At 37.4% G+C, this 23006-nt stretch overlaps 1 protein-coding gene across 5 annotated transcripts in view; it reads right to left on the minus strand.

Moving 5' to 3' along the window:
• ST3GAL3 (ST3 beta-galactoside alpha-2,3-sialyltransferase 3) overlaps positions 1 to 23006 on the minus strand; it is a 174231-nt gene that overhangs the window by 105062 nt on the left and 46163 nt on the right. For 4 of the 5 annotated variants that reach the window (XM_021528189.2, XM_021528206.2, XM_021528198.2 and 1 more), the window contains 2 exons: positions 22742 to 22784; positions 4276 to 4368 (listed from right to left, as the gene is read on the minus strand). In XM_021528189.2, coding sequence (XP_021383864.1) covers positions 4276 to 4368; positions 22742 to 22784 — 136 coding nt within the window. Of the gene's footprint in view, positions 1 to 4275; positions 4369 to 21685; positions 21705 to 22741; positions 22785 to 23006 lie in introns of those variants that run through there. The other variant, XM_077785376.1, reaches the window with a different exon arrangement.

Raw genomic sequence — 23006 nt, forward strand, 5'->3', positions numbered from 1 at the left:
ATGCAAGGGATTAAACCAGACATCCATTTTGCCCAACACCTTTTGTCGGTGTCCATGAGACAACACTCCAGTAAAAAGCCTAAGAAAGAAGGACTACATCAAGCTATGTGCTGCCCTCAACATCTATTTAGGATGCAACTTAGAGAGCTCCATACCTGAATACTTAAGAGTATATTTTATTTTTTTTAATCTTTTGCCCACTATGGAGCCCATTCACAGAAAAATACAACTGGAAATAGCATGAAATAGCACTTACCTTTATTTATTTTAAACCTGGAGCAGAATATTTGCATTTAGTATCTCCAAATCTTGTCCAATTACATCATTCACTATGTTATACAGGCTTGTGAACACTCTCTGCTTGCTCTACTTCACAGAGTATAACTAAGGCACAACTAAGTCCACCATACACCCACAAACTGTCTGATCAGTCTTGTGCAATAAAACAAATTATGTTGTGTCCACAAACACTCTCTTATCTCTATCAGAACTGAAATTGGCCTGCCATTTTCTTGCCCCACCACTTACCACTGTGAGATCTCTCTGACATTTCTCACAGTCAACTTTTGGTCTTACCACCTTGAAAAATGTGGTAGTGCTTTATTATTCATCCTACATTCCAGGTAGTTTATGAGCACTTGGAACAGAAGAGATCCCAGCACACTTTCTTCCAGAAGACTCCAGGAGTAACATCCTTGTACTGTCCAATCTTATTTTTTCCATACAGTTTCCACTATTTACCTAGTCACTATCTAATAACTACAGAATGACATCAGTTTAACTTTCCAAAAAGATTTCAAACAGCAAGTTTGGTTGTTTTTGGTTTTTCAAGCAGGTGTTTGTTTGCTTGGGTTTTTTTGTTTTGTTTTGTTTTTCTTGTTTTGTTTTGTATGTGTGCATTATAGTTTTGCATTGTGGACATATTGCATTAGTTAAAACATCTTTATCAAATGCTGATCCAGTCATTGAAACAACACAAGATTTACAGGACAGAAGTTCCTGCTGCAGAAGACAACTTATCTCCTCTCTATCTGTGAACAAACACTAATTCTATTCTTTATTTTTAGGTTCTAAGAGGAGCCTGATACAGAAACCAGACTTGCTCTTAGCTTCCACTCTCCCAATGAATCCCCCAGACCCTTCTTGAAAAGCCCAGCACGTTTACTGCTTTTCATTCTTCCATTCTAAGGCCAATTTAAACAATGATTACACACAACCGTGTGTAACTCAGCAACTTCAACACCGAGTTCCTCACTAAGTGAGAACTTTTCCTAGCAATTCTTGTGTTGGAATTCACTCCAAAACGTCAAGTTTCTGTCACATTCCCCCAGCCTGTGCCCTAGAAATGAAGGGTCCACATGGGAACCGTTCTGCAGTGAATAGCAATGCAAATAACTTCTCTGCTGCAGCTTTACCTTCCCTCAGCTCACATGTAATATTATGAACCTCTATCAGCTCATCGAGATCTCTGACAGGCTTTCTGCCTTTGACAGTTAGACAAAAAGCTTTATTATTTTTTAATGTCTCTACAAAGTTGTTCCTCAACATTTTTTTTGCTCTACCTCATTATGGTTTATATTTAACTTGCCAAAGTTAAAGCTCTTTCCTAGTCTCCTCATTTGGATACAACTTCTGCTTCAGAATGATGACTTATTTCTAGGAGTCTTGTTTACTTTACTGTTTAAGCAAGTCATTGTTCATTTTTGTGGCTTTTCTTCCATCTTGTATTTCCCCTCTCTTCTCACACTTTACCATTGAAATTGGACACAGTAGTCTAGAAATCTTGGATTGTGATGTTTTGTATTGTAATTTTAAGTCAGTGTTTCATACAAAATGCTCAACTTCTTTTGTGCATATATGAAATAGCACTTAAGAAATTATAGTTTGTTAAGATGACATGAAGATTTCTCTGTTTCCAAGACAGAGGTTTTTTTTCTATCTTAAAAATAAAATCTGCATTTGTTCCTTCCAGATGTTTTATTTCATGTTGGATATATTAACATGTATTTTGTTGGACTGTGGCCATTTAAATCAGGCAATCCAGATTGTTCTCTAGAAAAAACTGACCCTTTATTTAGTACTCAACAACCTAAGATTTTTTCCAGATAGGTTTATTGATGAAGGGATCAAGCACTGCTAAAATGAGAACTGATCAACTGAGGACCTCATTAAAGCAAACAAACAAACAAACAAACATACATTTAGTCTTTCCTTATTATCTACCACATTTTGGTATTTCTCAGGCCATTGCCCTTTAATCCATCCAGCATTGTCTTATGCTTGCTAAAGTCTAAATTCTCATTTTTACCAGTAAAAAAGCACTTACCAGAAAGAGCTACATCCTCTGAGAAATACTTATTTTATTTCAACTATTTCCACCATATTTTGCCTATTCACATTTTAAATTGCACTAAAAAGTCAGGAACCTTAAAACGGGAAAACATTTATTCATTTTATTCATGCTTGAAAACAGCCAAACCAACTTTATCCAAATATTAAAAACACCCAACAAAAACACATATATTACCACAAAGACCATGCCTAAAATATGTCAGTTGTAGACATGATAGTTTCTTAATGAGACAATCAACTGAAAACAAAAGCTAGAATAAAACAAATCATGCAGCTTGAATCTTTAGATGAACAGGCATGATAATTTGTCTTTAAGAGTTCTAAATATATTGAATACCTGGCTTGGTATTATTAACTTTGCATAGTTCTCTGAGTACAAGTAAAGTTGCAAAAGAGAAGGAATTTTAAGTGCAGCATGATTATTTTTCAGATCTACTGGTCAGCCATCCTCACAGCAGTACTCAGTAAAATAATGAAATGTCCAACACTGAATTCAGTTGGCAAAGAAATCAAAGATATCACAGGAAAAAACATCAACATGAGTTAAGTTTTAGGGTCCATGTTAAACAAGAACCTGAACATAAATACCTGGTGAAATGCTGTCTTTAAAATTGTGAATACAATTTTTTAATGTATGAAAAAGACAACAATCTCTTGCTTTGACTAGAGACATGTCTGTACCTCTTTGCATGGATTAGTTCAAGGCAGTCATCTATTGGGAGAAGGTGACTGAACAGAGATCTGTAAGCAGCTACTGAGGGAGACAATAAATATCACTTCAGATTCTAGGAGGCTAAAAACTTCCTTCTCAAAGCCAAAATATTCTTAAAATTAAAATAAGATTAATAGTTTTGCAATATTGAGTTCATCCTACTCCCTACTATTTACATTTAGTATGTATACAAACACAGATTTAAAAGCACTCACTTTCAGTTCTAGTATTTATATTCTATCCAGAGCTCCAAAGTTCTCACAGAAGATAATACTGAAAAATTGTTTGGTTTACACCAGTGATGGAGAACCTCAGTGTTTTGTTTTGTTTTGTTTTTAAGGCTTGTCTGTGGTATCTACTGGTTACAAGGCAATGTTTTGGGGTTTTTTTTTTAATTATTTTAAAAAGGCTTCTAGTCACTATCCTTGTCAACAAAAACAATGACAGAAGATACCACCAGTTTCAGGCTTGGCTTGAAGGCCATGATCACTCAACCTAACCTTTAGATGCATAGGTCATGGAAATTCCCTCTTTAAAAGAAATAAAGTACCTCTTTTGGAAAAGTGCCAGTTATGTTAAGAAGTCCACAATCTCGTTTGCCAAAGAGATCATTGCACTAGAGCATCTCTTCCACGTGTACAAGAAGCTTGTACAATGGTCAAACAACCATTTGGTCAAATTTTCCACTCAATGCTCCAAACTGAAATCCTTGAGCCTCAACAGATTAATGTTCCTGCCAATCTATCTCCTGAACTGTCTCCCAGCAATTCTATAAACTCCAGGCACCTGAGGGATGCTTTACCCTGTTCTCCCAAGAACAAAAAACCCAAAATAACTACAACAAAACACCACACTTTGCTATCTGCTCCAGATAATTTAATTATGACCAAAGCTTCCTAAGCATTGCATCATCTGGTACTAGCAGTGAGCCTGGCCACACATTTTTATTATGCACTGACAACATAATTTGTTTTATTACCCAACACCCAGAAGTCTCTACTCTTTGAGCAAAGTCCTAGTCAGGCTGAAGTCAACTGAGCCATTGCCACTGACCACTCAAATTGTTCAGAATTTCAACACTGGTCTCTCCGTGAACCAATCAAGTGACAAAGTAATGACACTTTTCAAGACAAACTCTGACTATCACCCACCTTGAATTATGAGAAGTCATCGGAGGAAGTGGGAAAAAAACTCCCACAGTGATTACTTACTTTGGGAAGATGACAGTCATGAGCGCTGATGCATAGCCTGGCTTGCACATTCCCTCAGAGAAATTGGCATACTTTGATGCCAGTTCTGGAGGCCTGTGAAAAAACAAGTACAGGATCAGGATTCTCCTGGCTATGAACTAGTTTTTGCAATCATCCAAGCAATTTTTCTCCTTATAGCTTTGCAGAAAACAGCCGCAGGGAATAATTGCAAACACAGACCATGCACTGTGGCATCACAGAAGAACAACAAGCAAAGGAGAGAGGTAAAGATATCTGAAATACCACTAAACCACTAGTTTTGCTGAAAGATTTTCATAGCTAGCAAGGTAAAGTTCATGGAAGAAAAATATCAATAATGATTTTAAACTTCAATCTTTCAAAAAGCAAAAAGACATAAACAGCACTTTGCTCTGACTATTTTTCTAAGGTATGATCAAAGTTAAAATTATAGAAAAGTATTATTTAGAAGATTACTTAAAGATAGTTTCAGGAATTTGAAATAAAGCTTGAAGCAGTAGTGGCAGGGTATCATCAAGGGATGAGTGCTTTCAGTCTTTGGGAGAGATGACATTGATGCTACTTTGTTGAGGTGTCTTAATTCAGCTTGACTAGTGACTCTTGGGCCAAATTTAGAATATGTGGGTGTTTTTTCATTCAGTTTCTGTACAGAAACAAGAGTAGCAACTCAATTAAAGATATTTCAGTCCAGCACATGCATTTACCAAGGTCTACTGAGTTACCTGAAAGAAATATTTAATTTTGTGTCCTTATTCACCACCTGCAGAATTTTTACATTCATCCATTTCATTGAAGTATTACAAGGGTAATTAATTCACCTGTGCTTTCAAAGTAACATTAGATATCTTAGTATCTATTAGGATATAATGTATGTAATCCTCTATAATATGAGGATTGTTAATATTCCTTCAAAGAACAACAAAAAAAAGCATTTACGGTTCCACGCTCGACAGTCAGTGGAAGCTGCAAAGACTCATCGATAACTCTGTTCTTGCTGCATCATTATCAGCAACAGGCAAGTAATGAAAGGTTTCTTCCTCCTGTTAAACAGCAGCACTCAAATGAAGATGACAGTGCAGCTCCACAGAGTCACAAAATCAGTTCTGAAGAGCCCATTATTATCCCAATCATGTTCTTTCCCAGGCATCACCATTATCCCTTAACCAGCAAACTACTTCTAGCTGCAATGAATGTGGATTCAGAGTTTCAAAATTACATATAGGAAGGACAGTAACTCCATGCTGAACTGGAAGAAACTATTCTTCTTCTACTGGTCATGCATTACCTCTCAAGAGGTCAGTAGCCAGTTCCAGCTGGATGGACAATAGATAGACAATTTTACAACTAGCTGTATAGAGTACAAAACCACCTATAGCTCTTAAACTATAGGAAAATGGTCTCTCTGTATATAGAACCCATGGAATTCTGAATATATGGATACATACAGAACCTCAGTGGCTCTTAAAGAATAAAATCTATTTCTGCTGAATAAAAATCTAAACCTTCAACAGCTGGAGAGAAAAGAAACTAGAGAAGATAAATAGCCACTGTAAGTATTTAATTTTCTAAGGCCTTTCAAGCTAAAAAGCACCATAAAAAGCTTAAGAACACAGATTCTATTTAATTCTGCCGCAGATATCCTGCATGGTTAAGGTCCAAATAGAAAGCATTTTATTACCAAAATTCCTCATCTGTAGGATGGAAGAACAATACATTTGGCCATTTACACTGTCAGTTATTTACAATAAAGTAGAGATATCTCTAAATATATGATATAGACAAGGAGAGAAAGACACAGGTGTAACATTTTCCAGCACAACCCAAATCCATGAGTTTGGTTTCCATAGGTGATGATGTGATATCATAATACATTTCTTTAAATGAGAGAGATGAGAAAACATCTGAGAAATGAGCATCCAAAATTATTTGCGTTCTTACACCAGTCAGGATCTCTTTATAAATGGGCACATGAAGGACTGAAAAAACAAAAGGTTTTAATGATGCTAAAGTATGTTATATCCCCTTCTTACACAGCCAAAAGGGACAGCAGGATGTACTGATCATAGCTTGTTGAAGCATTTCAGATATGAAGAAATGTGGGAAATTGCAAACCTAAGCTTGCTAGAATTTTAATCTTTAGGCAACATACAGAAATCCCTAATACCAAAACCTCCAAAAACAAGTAGAAAGCAACTGGAATTTATCTGCAGCCACCACTGTAGTGAGTCATTGCTGGCAAACTTGTATAACTATTTCAACAGCAGGCCTGTCTCAAATGACCTCAGTGGTCACACAAAATATCTTGTGCCACAAACACAGGCATTTATCTCTTTTCTGGTTTAATGGTGCTTTCATTATCAAATTAAAACATCACTCAGATGCCCATCATGGTGTTTCTGCACAAGAATAGCAGGCTGAGACCCTCCTGCATGTGAGCCCCCCGCATGCCAATCACTGCATACTGATGGAGGGGAGCTGTCAGTACAAACCCACAAAGACACTCAGAACTGCTAAAGCCCCCAGGCCGAGCTGTTAACATTTCTCAGATGTGATGAAGTTCATGATCCAAAGTGCCAGAGGCAGAACAGTTCTCTAAGCCAACCATAGCTGCCATCTCATATCATTCAACATTTGCTCATCTCCTTTCTTTGTGCCGCATTTTGAGTCAGCAAGCTACAGAAAACTAGAAAGGGGCACTCTACATTTTAAATCCATCTAGGGACATGTTTTATTTGTTCAATCTGTTTGAAACAGGCATTGCATTCTGTCACTGCCAACATGCTCATAATGATAAGCCCCTAGTAGGTGTAACCCAGAGCAAATTTAGAGTAAGGCTGGGTACAGCTTTGCTGTTTACCATTCTGCTACCAGATGAAGCTATCCAAGTTAACATCATTTTAGATCCATATATTTGCTTTGTGGGTATTTTTTCCTGTAAGATCCACAAACCTTGCAGAGATCTGTGTTCCATAAATCAGGGTGCAAAACATACTGCACTAAACAACACATAGAGAACTACACATCTTTCAGACTAATCCAACTTTGAAAAAATCACACTATGTTTGTAGTTACATGGTCCCATAATAAAAGAAATGTACAGAACTAAATGAGCATCTCCTTTGCATTTGATGACAATGTATCTACTACACTGCTGGCTATATAGGTGCCTCTTTGACAATGCTTTTATTTCCAAATAGAAAAACCAAACTCTTTTACTTTCTTAGTTCTTTAGAAGCTAGTAAATAGCTTCATCTCACTAGCTCCATTACTGTGCCTGGACTCCAAGGCCATCCTGATAAGGCAGACAGCCAGAAGCATCATGACACTTATGACAGAAGGGTGCAACTCTCCTCTACATCTTCCAGCTCCAGATACATTATTCCTCTCAAGTCTCATGCTTATGCTGGGCTGAGGTAGTTAAAGAGTTAGTGGAGACAGCAGAAAGAATGTAATTAGATGACACTGTGGACCCTTTAAATTTTGCTCAGATTTTGCGCAGGAAAAACCCAGTAAAGTAAAAAATTTCTCCAGAATAAATGAGAAAAACAAGTCACAGTCAGTAACTGTAAACATCTGCTGTTTTTAAACAAGTGCCTGCATGAGGGTGAAGTTAAAGGGAAGTAATTGGCTTATTCCACTGAAGAGAAAATGCACTCTTGCTTTTTTTCCTGAATTTTCTCTTATGAGACCAGCACACATACTGAATTCTTATGATATTCTGTGCTTCTCTACACTGTTATGTGGACATCAATCTCAACAAAATTTCACAATTTGGATAAGTTAAAAATCCAGCTGCTTTTAGAGGATTTAGAAAAAGTAACAAGATTTTTCCTTCTGCTTGCATTTGGCAGACGTGTGCCTTCTTTTAATCTCAAATATGAAAACGTCACCATGGTTAATTCCTTCATCATGTCCTGATCAGGGACAGCATGTCATCCTCATAGACTAGAATCTAAGTACTTTAAAAAAAATAAATTAGTAATACAATGTAGTGTTTAAATTACTCAAAAAATGGCCACAACTAAGTTCATGTAACTGAATATTACAAAATCTACTTGAAGAAACAGATTTTGCTGCTTTGCCTTTCACATGGAATTTAAATTGCGGATTGTAAAAATCAAAAAACTTCATCTACTTGAGATCATCTTATTTGAGGACTGATGTTTCTTGCTGTTACTCTTGCACACAAAATATACGAACTGACACATTTCTGAAACAAGGAAAAGGAGTCCTTGGCAATGTGCTTGCTAGGCTGATCCTTCTCCTTGGGGTTTCTTTCTCTTCGGTTCACAATAACCTGCGTCTTCTGCCTACACAGCAGCTCTACAAAGCTTTTGTCATGATACATGTAGAATGAATAGGAGATGGAATGAGAACATGAAATGAAGGCATATGAAACATAGCGAGGTAATATGGAACAACAATGAAATACGAGCATATAATTTGGCAGATCACAATCAAAGCAGTTACTGCTGAGACCCCATAGCTATAACCCTGTAAGATTCAGAGCATTTTAATTTAGGTAGGACTCCCTGGATCAGACATATCCACCATATACAGTCATGGCTCAGTGTTGGCCAAAGGACAATTCTGTAGACTCCTGGAATAAAACTTTCAGTTCAGTTTTCCTCAAATAAGCTCAGGATTACATTTCAATCAGTATACAGTAAGAACTAGTTACAAGATTTGCTTCAAAATTGTAAGACTCCTAAAAAAAGTACATTACCAAAGACACAAGCAGAATGGTTAGGATGTGCCTTTGTATGTATTTCATTTAATATCAAAAGGTCACAAATAATTGAATGATATTTGTTTTATGCCATTATAGTCTAATAAATAAACAGCTTCCAGTCCTCCATATTCTTTTTCATAATATCATATATACTTATAAAGCAACAAATTCCATTTCATGGGGAAATCCCCAGAAACAACTATAAACCAGCCCTCCCTTCCTGCCCAACTGGCAAGGAATTCTATTAGAGAGGTGAAAAAGTAAGTGCTCTGTCAACTCTTCCCTTCATTACAGACTACCAGGCTCAGAGCAAATACAACCAGCTTACTTAAAGGCAAGGGAGGACACCTTCAGCAGGTTTGGTGATGCAGCTCCTCAGTTACTGCTACTCAGCCTGAGGAAGAGAAATCATTTACATTCTCCTACAGGGCTGTCAATCCAGTACACCAGGGCACTGAAAAATGCATCTCCGCCTCTCCACCTTCATAAGTAGAGTCGTGACCATCATGTCACTCTGGTAGAATCTCCTTGAGTGGAACACACCTCCACAAAACCCTCCCCTGGGTACATGGCTGGAGATCCACATTCACCAGTGTGAGTTGGGAAACACTGAACCAGAATTTTAAGAAACTCCAATTACAGTTCTTACACGTTTGCAAACTTGGGTTCAAAGCATTACGCAGCCTAATCATTTGATATTTGCTATTTTCCAGCTGAAGAAAAAGTAAACAAATGAAAGCAATGAATAGATAGAAAGAAGAGGAAAAGCAAAATGCTTACACGGAAAGAGATGGGAACTGCATCTATTGCCCTATAGCCAGCAAAATAAATGTAAATATTTTTAAATGTTACTCCAGTATGTAAGCAAATTCCCCAGGGAGGTTCTATGGCCAAATACAAGGAAAGATGATGCAAATCCTTGTTTCTAAAATGACATGATGAATGGTTAATTCTGCTTCTCTACCAAGAGCTGTGGCTTCTCATGAAATGATAATCAACACATAGTTCTATTTATTTATTTGGACTACTCAAGAACAGCAGCTGAAGAAGATTAGGTTACATTAAATTGGCCCAGAAAACAAAGTTTTGAAGACATTCCACCAAAACCCATGACCTACCTTCACAGCCCTGAAGGAAGAGGTGACACAGAGCCAGTTCTACCCTCGGGAAGTGCAGGGCAGGCAGAGGGCCAAGGACAGCTCAGAGCAGTGACACTGCAATGCCACTCACCCTCTGAAATGCCATCTTTGCACAAACACACTGAAAGGGCTTCCACACGCAAAAAAGTCATGAGGAACCTACTTCCTTGCTAAGTTCCATTCCTAGTCTTTGCAATAGAAATTAGACCACTAGGCAGAAGAAGTCATCTCAGATTAGTCTCAGCCATGCCAAATACATAAACATCTTAAGAAATACAGCTGTAAGTGATTTCTCTATCAGAAAGGAATATCTCATTGTACCATCCCTTATAGTTCCAAGGACCAAGACCCTGCCTGGAGCTTCTCAATTAATGACCTTTTATCAACACCTAAAAAAGTGTTGGTATTCTTGTGGAAAAAAAGAATAAAAAATTTCAAGATACACAGTTTTTATTTGTTTAAGTAAATAATGAAACAAATCCTGAATTTAACAAAAAACAGATTTAAAGGATGAAGATAAAAAATCCATCCAAAGTCCATGGCACATTTTGTATGTGACCTCATGCTGCATACTCTTCCAAGATTGAGTAATATCTCCGATCTTCCAGTCTCCTTTGGTTTCTGTAAACTTTCTCTTTAAAAAAAAAAATCTGTTTTGGTTACATCTTACCGTCAAGACTAGTAACCCAGAAAAAAAGCAGAATTGTGTTCAAATAGACACAGATGAGGAGCAAAGAAAACAGTCAATTTCAGGTTTGCTCGTGTTTTTAAAGAAACATGGAAAGGAAAAAACAAATGGCTAGAATACCAAATATTAGACAAAACAAAATGCATGAAATCCAGAAATTTTATTTTCACAGAAGGCAGCTGTTTACCAAAGGAAGAAAAAAAAATGAAGTTGATTGCTTCCTGAATTTTCGACTATTTACTAATCTTTGGACAAAAAACATATAACTTAATGATGAAATAACTTGCTGACAATCAACACAATTCCTCAACATATATTTTATCTGGACTTTTATCTGTTCTAGTTTTCTTAAGTCCAAAATTACTGGGTTTCCATCCTCAGTGATAAGTATCAGCATTCTGGTTTTACAGATAGGAGACAAGGATAACCTAATGGAGGATAACCACACTCTCTGGAGATGGGATGTGTTAGGACTCAGTAGCCAATAAAAACTCAGCAGTCAGTTGGGATTCCTGACCGAGCTCCTTTTTCAAGAACCTTCTAAAGAATGTCAAAATGAACTCTTGCTTCTACAAAGTCAGAAATTATACTGCTCCCTGATATTAGGCTATGTGATTCTCAAAATCTGCAGAAATTTAATGCTGTGATTAGCTATTTTAAATGCCTCTCAAAAACCACTCATAGTGCAATGGCCATAAAGTAAAGCAACTACAAGCGCAATAGGAAATAAAATGGTCACTTATCACATCAATTTTTGTCAAGAAAAGGAACAAAGGAAGATAAATTGCAGTGTCATAATTTTGTTGCTGTAACCCATAATTCTTCCTCACCAACCCTCATCTGTTATATCTCCAAACAGGCCATGCTTTCTTCTAAAGGGAACAGGGTTTTTCTACTTGTAGTATAATGAGCTCGGCAGTGTAGGTCCAGGAGAGACAAACAAGTGCTAAAGAGATGAGAATAAATAATTCAATCAAATTAGAATCCAGGAATCTTCTGCACAAACTAACAGGAATCAGTACATTTGAAAACAAAGATACTTCCCCAAAGCCTATAGCTGTGGGGAAAAAAAATTCAACTAAGAATTCCTGGAGCAGCATAGCCAAAATTACAGTTGGATGTCTGTGGATAATATACTTTAGCAGATTTGAGTGTCAAAATCCAGTGCTTAACAATTCTAAATGCCAGATGAGAACATTAGTCACACTAAGGTTTTAATCACCAAATCTTCCTTCAGAAAAATTTAGTTAATTGCATTGTAGAATGCACCAGACTATGGACTCAGCATTTTGCTAGGTGTAGAATGATAGGGAAAATGTCAGCTATGATTTATTATTCACTATTTCCCATACCATTGAAACATCAAGCAAAATTACCCTGAAGGTAGTAAAAGACAGAAGGAAGCACTTACATAACATGCAGTTAATAAGCAGATTTCCTCACATCAGTATGTTATAGACACCAGATATATAAATGGGATCAAAAGCTACTAAGAGGTTTAACAGCATCCCAAACTTGGGAACCCTAAAGCTTCCTCCTCTCAGAAGCTGGAGAGCAGACACTGGAGCATGGACAGTGCCACAGTTGTGTATTTTTCTCCTTCCCTAAACTAGGGGAGCATTTTGAGACAAGATATTGGAGCAGGTAAGTCTTTGGTCTAGCCATTTTTATTTTCCCACAAAATAAATCCAGCCCTTTCTGTTGATTGCACAGACAGCTGGAAGACACCAAACCTTAGGGGAATAAACTCCACTTGGAAAGATCTCTCTCGGCAACTGAAAGAGATGAAAATCTAACACGAACACTTGACAACACCCTCCCTTTTTAGTTTCTTCAGTAACTTTCCAGGGCTAAGGAGGATAAAAGCTGCCCTTTAAACTCTTCTTTAGAAGGTCTGGACAGCCTGGGAAAAAATAACATTAAAATTAACTCTTCTGAACAAAAGAAAAGCCAACTTGATATGGCAAGGGTGCTTCCCCCATCTTCAGACTGGACTGAAATTCAGAGGAAAAAAAGACTGGTCAGTGAATGAAGTGCTCTAGATGGTATGCAGAGGTGACCTCACAATTGGGGAATGTGGTTTAACAGTAGTTTTACAAAATGCTGTATATAGTCATGAGGTTTTGAATATTCCTCACTCCTCTTTCTGAAGCAGTAGTCCAAAAAAGGCTGTCTCCACTGACCTCTATTAGAGACAGATGTCATAAATTCAAGCAGACATCAATTAATCTAGTACGTACCACACTGAAACCTTAAGAAGAAGAATGCTACGGGAGGAAAAATATTTCCTTCAGAAACTTTGCTGTAAATACAGAGCACAACCGTGTCCTGGAAGAACCCTTGCAGTTACTGTGGCTAAAAGTGCCCTCACAAAACTAAACAAAATCCAAACTGCTGTAGGGAAAATAGAGAATAGCTGCAACCTTTAACAGTAAGAACAGCTGCAGAATCACTAAGATCAAAAAAGTCCTGCTGTTTACTCCATACATTTTTCTAGTGAATGTTCCTCTGCTAAGATAAATACCTTTATTTTTCTTCCTTGGCTTCAAAGAGCAGCTGTTTGTCTGAAAAGGCTGCCCAACCAACTGCCCAAACTGCCATAGGTAAGAACCATGAGTCAGAGAACTCAATGAAGTTTGTCTCAAAGAACTGTGAATAGTCCAATTAATCAGGCTGTCCTTCATCTTGTATCATCATAACTTCACTGAACACCGGCCCTACATCAGGTGGTTATTCATGGCTCTGAGACAGAGAGAAATGTTTTTTCCAAATTGTTTGGTGAACAGGATAAAGGAGAGCTCCAAGGCTGAGCTTCCCTTTTTAACAGGACAAATTCTATCCTCTCCTTGTTAATTCACCAAAATAGCAACACTTGACAAAATCAACTGAGCCAAGTTCCATGATGTTAAAATACAGCTTTGAATCCTATACAGATCTAGAGTCCTGACTCAAACAGTCCAGTGATACAACCACCTTTGGAAATTTCTGCCTTCAATGATATAAAAAAGGGTCACTAAAAGAGGATGAAAGGGGACAGGAGGAAGGCACCTGACATTTCACAACTGTACAGGACACCGCTCACAGTTTTGAGGTCTTCAAGATTAATTCTTTTAAGGAGCCAGGGGGAAGATATTTCTAAGTAAGAATTTAGAAGTCTAAAATCAACCAGAATTACCCAAACACATTCAGTATGGAAATTTAAAACACTGTTGGCTTTTCAGTTTATTCTTTGATGAGTTAGAACAGATTGCACAGCAGACAAGGCAGGAACAGCACATACATGTTCTCAGTTTTCTGTCCCTCCCTTTGTGGTCCTGATTCTCATTTCTTAGAGCAGGAATGGGGCTGCAAGCTAGTGTTAGAACTAGCATTTCTGCCTATTTTAATTTCTGCTGTGAACTGACAAAGAATCACATAAGCTTCTCTGTAATGCTGGAATAAAAAGTATTTCATTAAAATTAATTTAATTGCCTGGTTTTCCCAAAGCAAATAGAGAAAAGCTCATCTCAGCCTCATAATTTAATTCAAACTCCCATAACCTCAAAAACATCTTACAGCAACAACTGTTCTATGACTCCTTCCCCGACACATCACCTCAGACACAGCTGCCATTAACCTTCCTGCTGCAAAGTAGCCTTCATCATGTTTTGTTTATTGCACACACCATCACCTCTTCCACCAGTCCTAGTCCAAGTGCAGTCCTTTGGAGCACTTCTCCAGTGCAGATGGTTCAAGGATGCTAGCAGCAACATCATGCTTCCTGAAGGAAAAAGCATATCCTATATGTATCAACCTAATCAAAACTTACCTTGTCCTTCAGTCCTAGAACAACTAAAATAAAGAGGTGTTTAGTCATCACAATTTACTATCAGGTTTCCAGCCTTAAGATTGGGAACAGAACAAGTTAAATAAAATATCCCTGAAGGAAGAGAGTTCCTTCAGTTTCCTTCATTCCTCTCTTCTGCTAGACAGTTCTCAAACACAACAGTAAGGCTTCTTCCCTTCTTGCAGCATAATAAGATATTGTTTTCTTACCTAACAGATGCTAATCACAGCTGTTAAAAGTAGGTCTTGGTTTTACTGTCCTTCCTCAGCATACAAGAAGTCTGTATGTGTTTGTTCCAGTAAACTCTTTCCTGCCTTGATGACCGACTACATACTCTAAAATTTATGTATGGCAATCTTAGCAGAATGAGACAGCAATGCTTTGATGTCTCTGCACACATGATAGCAATGCAGGAGACAAAATGAGAGGCAGACTGAGTACACTAAGTTGTCTCTTTCCATACACTCCATTTACAAAACCTCCTCAGAACCAGCTTATAAATTAAGGGCTGACAAAGAGCTGTGTCTGGATACCATAGCAAGTGTGCTCTTCAGAGTTAGTGACAAGGCTCAGAGGAAGGCTTGGTAAAACAGATAATGTTCACCTGCTGGAATACACTTGATTCTCACTCAATCATTTGATGAGGGTTCCCTACAACATTTCCAAGAGAACACAAAAGGGAAGTAGGTTTCCCTCTGGAGGTGGAACACTGCTGCCTTGCAGGCAGGCACAGAAGGGTTGATGCTTGGTGATCACACACACACCTTCAGGATTTTGAAGAGAGGAAGCTCTTGCATGAGTTTAAGGATAAGCTTACAACTGCTTTGATTCAATACAGGCAGCAACAAATCATCTGCTTGCACAATGTGTGCTGGTGCTTTGCTCTTTATGACCCAGATTAAGAATAAAATGATGAATGCTAGTGTTTTAACATAAATTCCTATCAAAACCAAAATCTCTTTAACTGAAGTTTTAGGAATAAGCAACGCTTAGATAGCCTGATTCATTCAATTTTTTTCAAGTTATTCAGGGAACAAGAAGGTCTTTCTAGGAAGATATTTTGTCTCTCAGCTTTAGAACAGATTTCTGAAGGAAGCATATGAAGTGTAGCTTTTAATGCGCTCTTCTCTCAAGAAAACAAAGGAACATGACAACCCCCATGCCATTTATGAGCTATTAGATATTCCCTGAACAGAGTTTTGCTACTAAAGTAAATTTAGCCTTCTGTGAATGCAAAAAACTGCAAAACTTTTTGCACAAGTAACATCAGTAGAACAACAATAGTAGACAATTGTAACGAGTTGTAACCATATTCACTCCAGGAACACAAAGATTGAATTAGGTTAATGCTACTTGTGGTGAAGAGCTACAAGCAGAGTACGCATTCCACCTTACACATACAAAGTGGGGAAAAAAGAACTGAGATTTCCTAATTTTATGCAACTCATCTGGCTGGTTAGAAGAACACAAAATATACAAACTTAGTTTTAAGATGAACATATCAAGGAAGAAATCAATCTTACACATAGCAGGCACCTTCATGGATACTCACATGAAGAACAAGCCCATCTTAAAAAAGTGTTCATATTTTAGTAAGCACAATGACTGGAACTATAGGTATTACTTCTTTTTTCTCTGTGGAAACTCATATTGGCAAATATGCTATTGTTCTCAAAATCAAAAATGGATTGAAAAGCTTATGAGTTATTCCCTTTTGCTTTTAAAATATTTGTACTTCAATTTTCTGCCAAGGATATGGAGAACCCCTAGTGTTTGAAGATTTATTAATAATCTCTAGTGGTCCAAAAAGTCCTCTGCTACTTCAGAAATTCTTTCAAGAATCTTATGCAGCCATACCAATTCTAAAGCACATAAACTTAGGTATCTACTGCTTGAAATTTTATTGTTGATATTAAGGAGAGTATTTTTCCCCCATCCAAGCAGAACAAAACTGTGCTTTTATTGCACACTTATACCTTTTCTATAAATACATTATCACTGTCTCCCCTTATACTCTTAATAAAACTATTTTTCCATGAGCATTTCTTTCTTATGAAACTGAATTTTTGGGGCAAGCTGTATAAAACTGCTCTAAACAATGCCCAGTCATTCATATTTCTTGCTTTACATGCTTTTCCCTTATGGTTTGATTCATAATTACTTCCAGCTTCAGGAAACTGGCCCTTTTAAAGGCACCAAACATAAGTTCTTGACTTTGTTTGCACTTAACAAATCAAGCAATTAATCAATTCTATCTAAGCTGCCAGCAATTCTGAATTCTACCATTTTTATCTTCTTCATCAACTGAGACTGTGACTAACACAAGAGTCCCAAAGTTACATAATAAAGACTCATGTAAGAAATCCTTATCAGAATGCCAAAGGATCAAAACTGAAATAAACTGAAATGAATGAGGAAGAGCAAAACAAAAACAGGGATGGCAGTTGCATCCCACTCAAATGTGGGAGAGGTTCAATGGATGAACAACAAACAGCCAGGTAACTGAATTGCTATAAATAGCTCAGGTTAATTTTCTTAACTATTTCAAATGCTCAAACAATTAGTACAGAGTGGAAGAGATTAGGAAGGAGGAGATAAAATAAAAATCTGAAATGACAGAGAAATAAATAACTAACTGCCAGAAAAATACCAGTGCCATAAAGCATGCTAAGCCTTTAAATAATCTTTCAGAAAAAGCATCAGGAGACTCTTCATGTGATGGTCAGAATCCCTTCATTTAGCCTCTGAGAGACACTCTCAGTCTTAGGCAGGACAGGATATCATTGGGACTACTCACTTCTTTTCTTTTGTGCCTCATTCAGGATTGCAGGAATACAAAAAGACAAACTGAAAGAAAAAACAGGGCAGAAAGAAATCCCACAGCACCAGGCATGGGGAAAGTCCAGCATTCCAACACGTTTACTGCTTATTTTTACAGTGTTTAATGGCAAAGTACCACACAAAGACACAAACAGTTTCAAAGCAGCCTCCCAGCCTAGAAAAAAAAATGAGGGAAAGGGGCTCTGTTTCAGTTCTTCATTATTAAAGCTCTGAAGTAAAGAAATTTCAACAAACATAAGTAACCCAATCTGTGTGTTTCCCTAGCCTAAACTCTCTCCATTTTTATGGTCTTTTCAAAGTCTAGATCAAGTTTCATCTGAGTTTGCAGGGTGAAGGTTGTTATTTCTGGCTTCCCCCCCCAGCAATGACACATTTTTTTTGTCTTTTTAACACAAAGTTGAAATCATCATGAATATTCAAAAAATCTTTGCTGCACCTTCCCAATCTATTCTATAATAATGAAAAAGTATGTAAATACATAACACCACAAAATGTCTTGCAAAACACAAAGCCTATTGGAAAAAATATTCTTTCTTTTAGTTAAGTTCTGCCTAAAGAGTTCCAAAGTACACAATATAAAATATATACCAATATAAAATATATATCATATTGCTAATTGAGTGTACTCATATGTTAAGATTATGTTATTGTGATTAACCATAGTGATCTTATTGCCAGTTTTCCAATTGAGAGGGGCAGCAACCTTTTTTTTCCTATTCCTATCTTGAAAGAAAATTACAAGACCCCCTGTTTTAAGTGCAAAATGTTTCCATGAAACTCATATGTATCTCCTAACATTTGTTAAAATTTATGAGGGACTGGTTCTACCCCAGTCAAAGGTAAACCTGGGAAGATTTTTCCCAGGTCACCATCTGAGATTTTGACATCCAAGGTTTTGACAAGGCAGAAGGTGAAAATATCTACCAAGTTCCTAAGGGGGACATTTCTCTGTTCAGAAGCATCAAACCCCCAGTGTACCTGCTGAAGTCTCTTTGAAAGTAGTTTCTTAAGGATGAGTTTGAAAGAGGGGCAGAAGCAGTCACCAAGCTTCCATCCCACTGAGGAAATGACACACCAGCAGAGCAGGAAGGAAAGGTGGCACAGAGGCACAACACGAGGGAGAAGCCCCCAAATCACTGGTCACAAAAAGGAACTTTTCATATGCTCAACACAAGTGAATCTACACTTGCAATCTGCCAAGGCAGACACAAAGCAGTCATTAAGGTGACTAAACCAAGCATTCAGAGAGTACTAAGTAACAAGAATGACAATACAACCTCTAGTTTGGCCCACTTAATAAGCATTAAATACAGTCTATAATTAACTCCACGTTCATGATCCTCCTTTGGAAATCTCATTTAATTCAATGCAAACATAGATTCTGCTTGGGGAATGATTCAGAATTTGTAGTGAATGAGACTCTTGTTTCTAAGACCTGGCCAGTGTCAAAGAACTACTACAATATAAATATTTAATAATAACAAAAGCATGCAACTCCTTGCCAAGCACAGATGTTAGAAGTAACTGCAAATCTTGGCATTTGGTGGCATCCAGTAATCCACTGGCTGAGTCACTAAAGTGATTGATAGCCTTAAGTTGTTCGGGAACTACTGACCCTCTGAGAATGAAAATCTGCGAGTTGTAGCATAGTTTTTGTGTGTTTTTCTCTACACAACCAGCAAATGTCAGATGTTATCCTTACAGGTTTTGAAAAGGTTTCTGCTGCTTGGGAAAACTCTTTAGCAGAGAGAAACAAATGCAAGTGGCCTGTTTCTATACTTAGTGCATATTTTGCTTTGATATTCTAATTCTGGTAATGATGCTATGGTCATTATAAACACAACTAAAACATAAACTCCTCTTGCAACAGATCTTTTTCACTAAACTGGTCCTAAGGAGACTTATGTCTTGTTTTGACTAAGGGAACAATTCATTCATAAACTGCATTGCCTATGGAAGTCCTCAGCTTTCTATTCACCCTGTGTGTCATTAACCATCTCCACCTGGATACCATCCTGCCCTTTAAAAACTGTTAGACTTTCTAAAGAAGATCTTTCCTAGGCACATGCACCAGAAGGTAAGCATCTTCCATCTTAAGATTCTTCTTTCCAACAAGACTGACCAGAGCCTGTCATTTCCATGAAGCCTCCATACAGTATCTTTAAAAGTGGCCATCCCCTTACAGGTGAGATCCCTGTCCATGCCAGCCTCCCTAATTACAGCAAGGCATTTATCAGCTCCCACTGAAAACACTACTCTAGTGCTTCTGACAGAATTCCTTCCAAAGTGAAAAAATCTGGTTTCATTAGCATTTCCATGAATTCAGAGAGAACAAAACCATTACATTCCTGTAACCACAGCAGACTGTACTATAACTGAATAACAGACTCAGGATGTCTGCAGGGCAGAGGACATTAAAGTAGCAATGCACGAAAAAGCTAAAAATGCAAAGGCAAATGGACACATTACTACTTACTAATGACAAATGTTTTCCTTTATATGACATTCCAAATGCAAGTCAGAGTACTTAAGGTGTAATGCAGCTCTACCTTTATAGAAAATGTTCATCTTATGGGCCATTAATTTCAATGACATCAACTGGCACAGCCAGCTACAGGTTTTGAGCAAACGAAAGATTAAGAAAAAAAATCCAAAGAAAACTAATTGTTGCCCTAAGTGCTTCAAGTCACACAAGATTCTCACATGCTGTCAATTAAGTGAACCCTATAAAGTTATGATTTATGGCAAGATTCCACCAGAACGATTATATCACAACAGACACAATTCAATTATTTCTGCCAATAAAGTCATCAGTGCAGAACATATTAGCCCTTTCAACTCTAAATATTTTTTTTAACCAGAAAGTGCTTCTATGATGGTACCATCTTGACTCAGTCACAGCAAGTATTTTAAATCATTAAATCCCACTGAATTTAGTCTGTACTTAGAAATTTGGTATCACAAAATTTCTGACTACAAAAGGCGAATTTGTAGAATGGTAGCAAAGTCCTCTAGACTATCAGCCATTTTTCTTCCAAAATTTATTTCCTATGTTTTATTATATTTTCAGCCATTTTCTGTCTTCCATGCTATTAAAAAGAAAAAACAAAAAACCCAGAATACTTCAGGCCCAAAGTGATGTCTGCAGGTCCTCAGCTCTAATCTCAAAGCAGAATCAGCTTTAATTCCACAGAAGAAACAAATAAACCACAACAAAAAGAAAAAAAAAAAAAAAAACCAAAACACCTAACAAACCTGCAGTTAAAAAATAAAAGTTATTTCACCTACATATAGTACTTGCTTTCTTTTTTCTTAAGTTAACTTGTAGTATTTATCTAATCATGCTGATTCTGTTACAAGTGTTTTCTAGAAGCTAAATTTAGGACTTTGAAAAATAAACATGCATATTTAGAGTACTATATAAACATATATTTTTAAGTAGTCAACAAAATCCTTTTTTAATCAAACTAATGGAGAGGTTTTTATAATGGGTAGGTTTTAAGAAAATAGATCAGTGTTCTGGAAGCCTTCTAGCAGGTAAAAGCTTCACTTGGCCTCATGCTGAAGAATACGAAAAAGCAGACTGTGCCTCGGAGAGCTGTAATCAAACAGGTAAGTCAGCAAAGAAGGGGGAAAAGAATGGAACAGAGGCCTGAGGGGAAGAAAGACTCAAGGGGATTTGCTAAAAGCAAAATGAAAAGAACAGAGCAATCAGAAGGAGGAGAAAGAGGTCGACTGAAGTAGTGGTTTGGATGCAGCACAGACTGGGATGACAGCTGTGTGTGGACAGTCAGCGGGCATGTTCAATAAACTGGACATTACAAAATACACAGAGCCTGGGAAAAAACAGTCTAGTTAAAAACTTAAAAAACATTTTCACTCTCCAACATCCAGACATTCACTCAAAGGTTACTTTACCAACTTCACAATTTTGGATTAATCTCTTCGCTTTGACTTCTACATGTATAAATTGAAGGTAATGTAGCATGTGAATCTCATCCCACACTGTCGTATGGATACACATACTATTGTCTCTAAATCACTGGGATGTCCCAACACAGAAAATTTAACAAAGAAAATGGGTAGCTGTGCCACCAGCATGGGTTCCAGACAGCATGCAACAAAAACTGCGTGGAACACTACACTGAATGAGACCAGAAAGAAACCTTGAGCTATTCACGCCGTCATCGCTATCCTTCCTGACCACTGAGCAAGACACAGAGCCTTTGAAGGAAAATAAATAAACAAATAATCAAAATTCTTTCTTTCTCATATGCATTCTGCAATCTTTTTGCCATATGTTACTATAAGTGAGTTTATGTACCCAGCTGCTTCTGCAAAAGAAGCTCCTACATAGAGACTCTCTCATCTCCTGCAAGAGAACACAATTAGGAGCTTTTATTCCATTATGGAAGCTCACAGGCTGCTCATCATCATTAAAGTGAATTTTTTCACCCTATAGGTACCATGATATTTTCAAAACATTAAGAACGGGGTTTATATTGATATGACATGTTGTGCAAGGGAAGGAATTCTCAAGTCATTCAAAGCCACGAGACTGGGACCTTTTAAGTAGAAGGTTTTTCTACTTTTAGTAGTGTTTTTCTCCCAACACCAAAAAATTCCATCAGGTTGCTGACCCCAGAAACAGGGTCGCTACTGACCCCTAGTGTTCGGCAACCCAGGCTCAATTCGACTGATTTAAGGCAAAAAGCACGAGAAGCATCTTCATCCTTCAGCCCTGCAGCATCCTTCTGACATAGCAAGAGGTCCCTGCCTTGTGCTGAGGTTCTTTCTGCTCTATTTTATCAACAAAAATAGAAGTATCCATTTTTAAAGGAACAAGGAGAAAGGAAATATAAACTCCTAAGCATCCCAGCAAATTGTAGATTCACATTTCTACTACTTTCACATCTGTAATTAATTTTTCATTTGGAAGATTAAGAGGATATCAAGAACAGACTGACATTCATGGCTTCAAATGGTTATTTATAGACTCTTGATCAGTTATTAAGGAATTAATGACAGTGAACCACAATCCAAGCTGGTCTGCGAAACCTAGTGCAAGGAAAGGAGTTGCAATTGCCAGGTTGCTGCAGGACTTGGCAGTCCCAGGAAGAAGTGTGGAGTCTAGTGAGCCAGCTGCCCAGGTGATATAAAAGTTGCTTACAACAGAAAGCTGTAACTACAGAAGTGAAGAAGAATCCTACTGTTCTACTTACAATTTTGAGTCCAGGTTCAGGAGAAAGCCCAGTTTGTCATATTCTGGAAAAGAAAAGGACACAATATCATAAAAGCTGCAAGAGTCTCCTCTGCAAAAGGCAGCAAAACCAAACAGCAGTAAGTCCTTATAGCAGCTGTTAATACAGATTATTGTTACTCCAAGATATTCCTAAATTATCATTTCTCAATCCCCAGGAAATACCACAGCAAGAGAACACATGGGTAACCATTAATTTAGAAACCACTAAAATTAAGCAAACTATC

This window comes from Lonchura striata, chromosome 9, assembly GCF_046129695.1.
Source record: "Lonchura striata isolate bLonStr1 chromosome 9, bLonStr1.mat, whole genome shotgun sequence".
Lineage (NCBI taxonomy): Eukaryota > Metazoa > Chordata > Aves > Passeriformes > Estrildidae > Lonchura > Lonchura striata.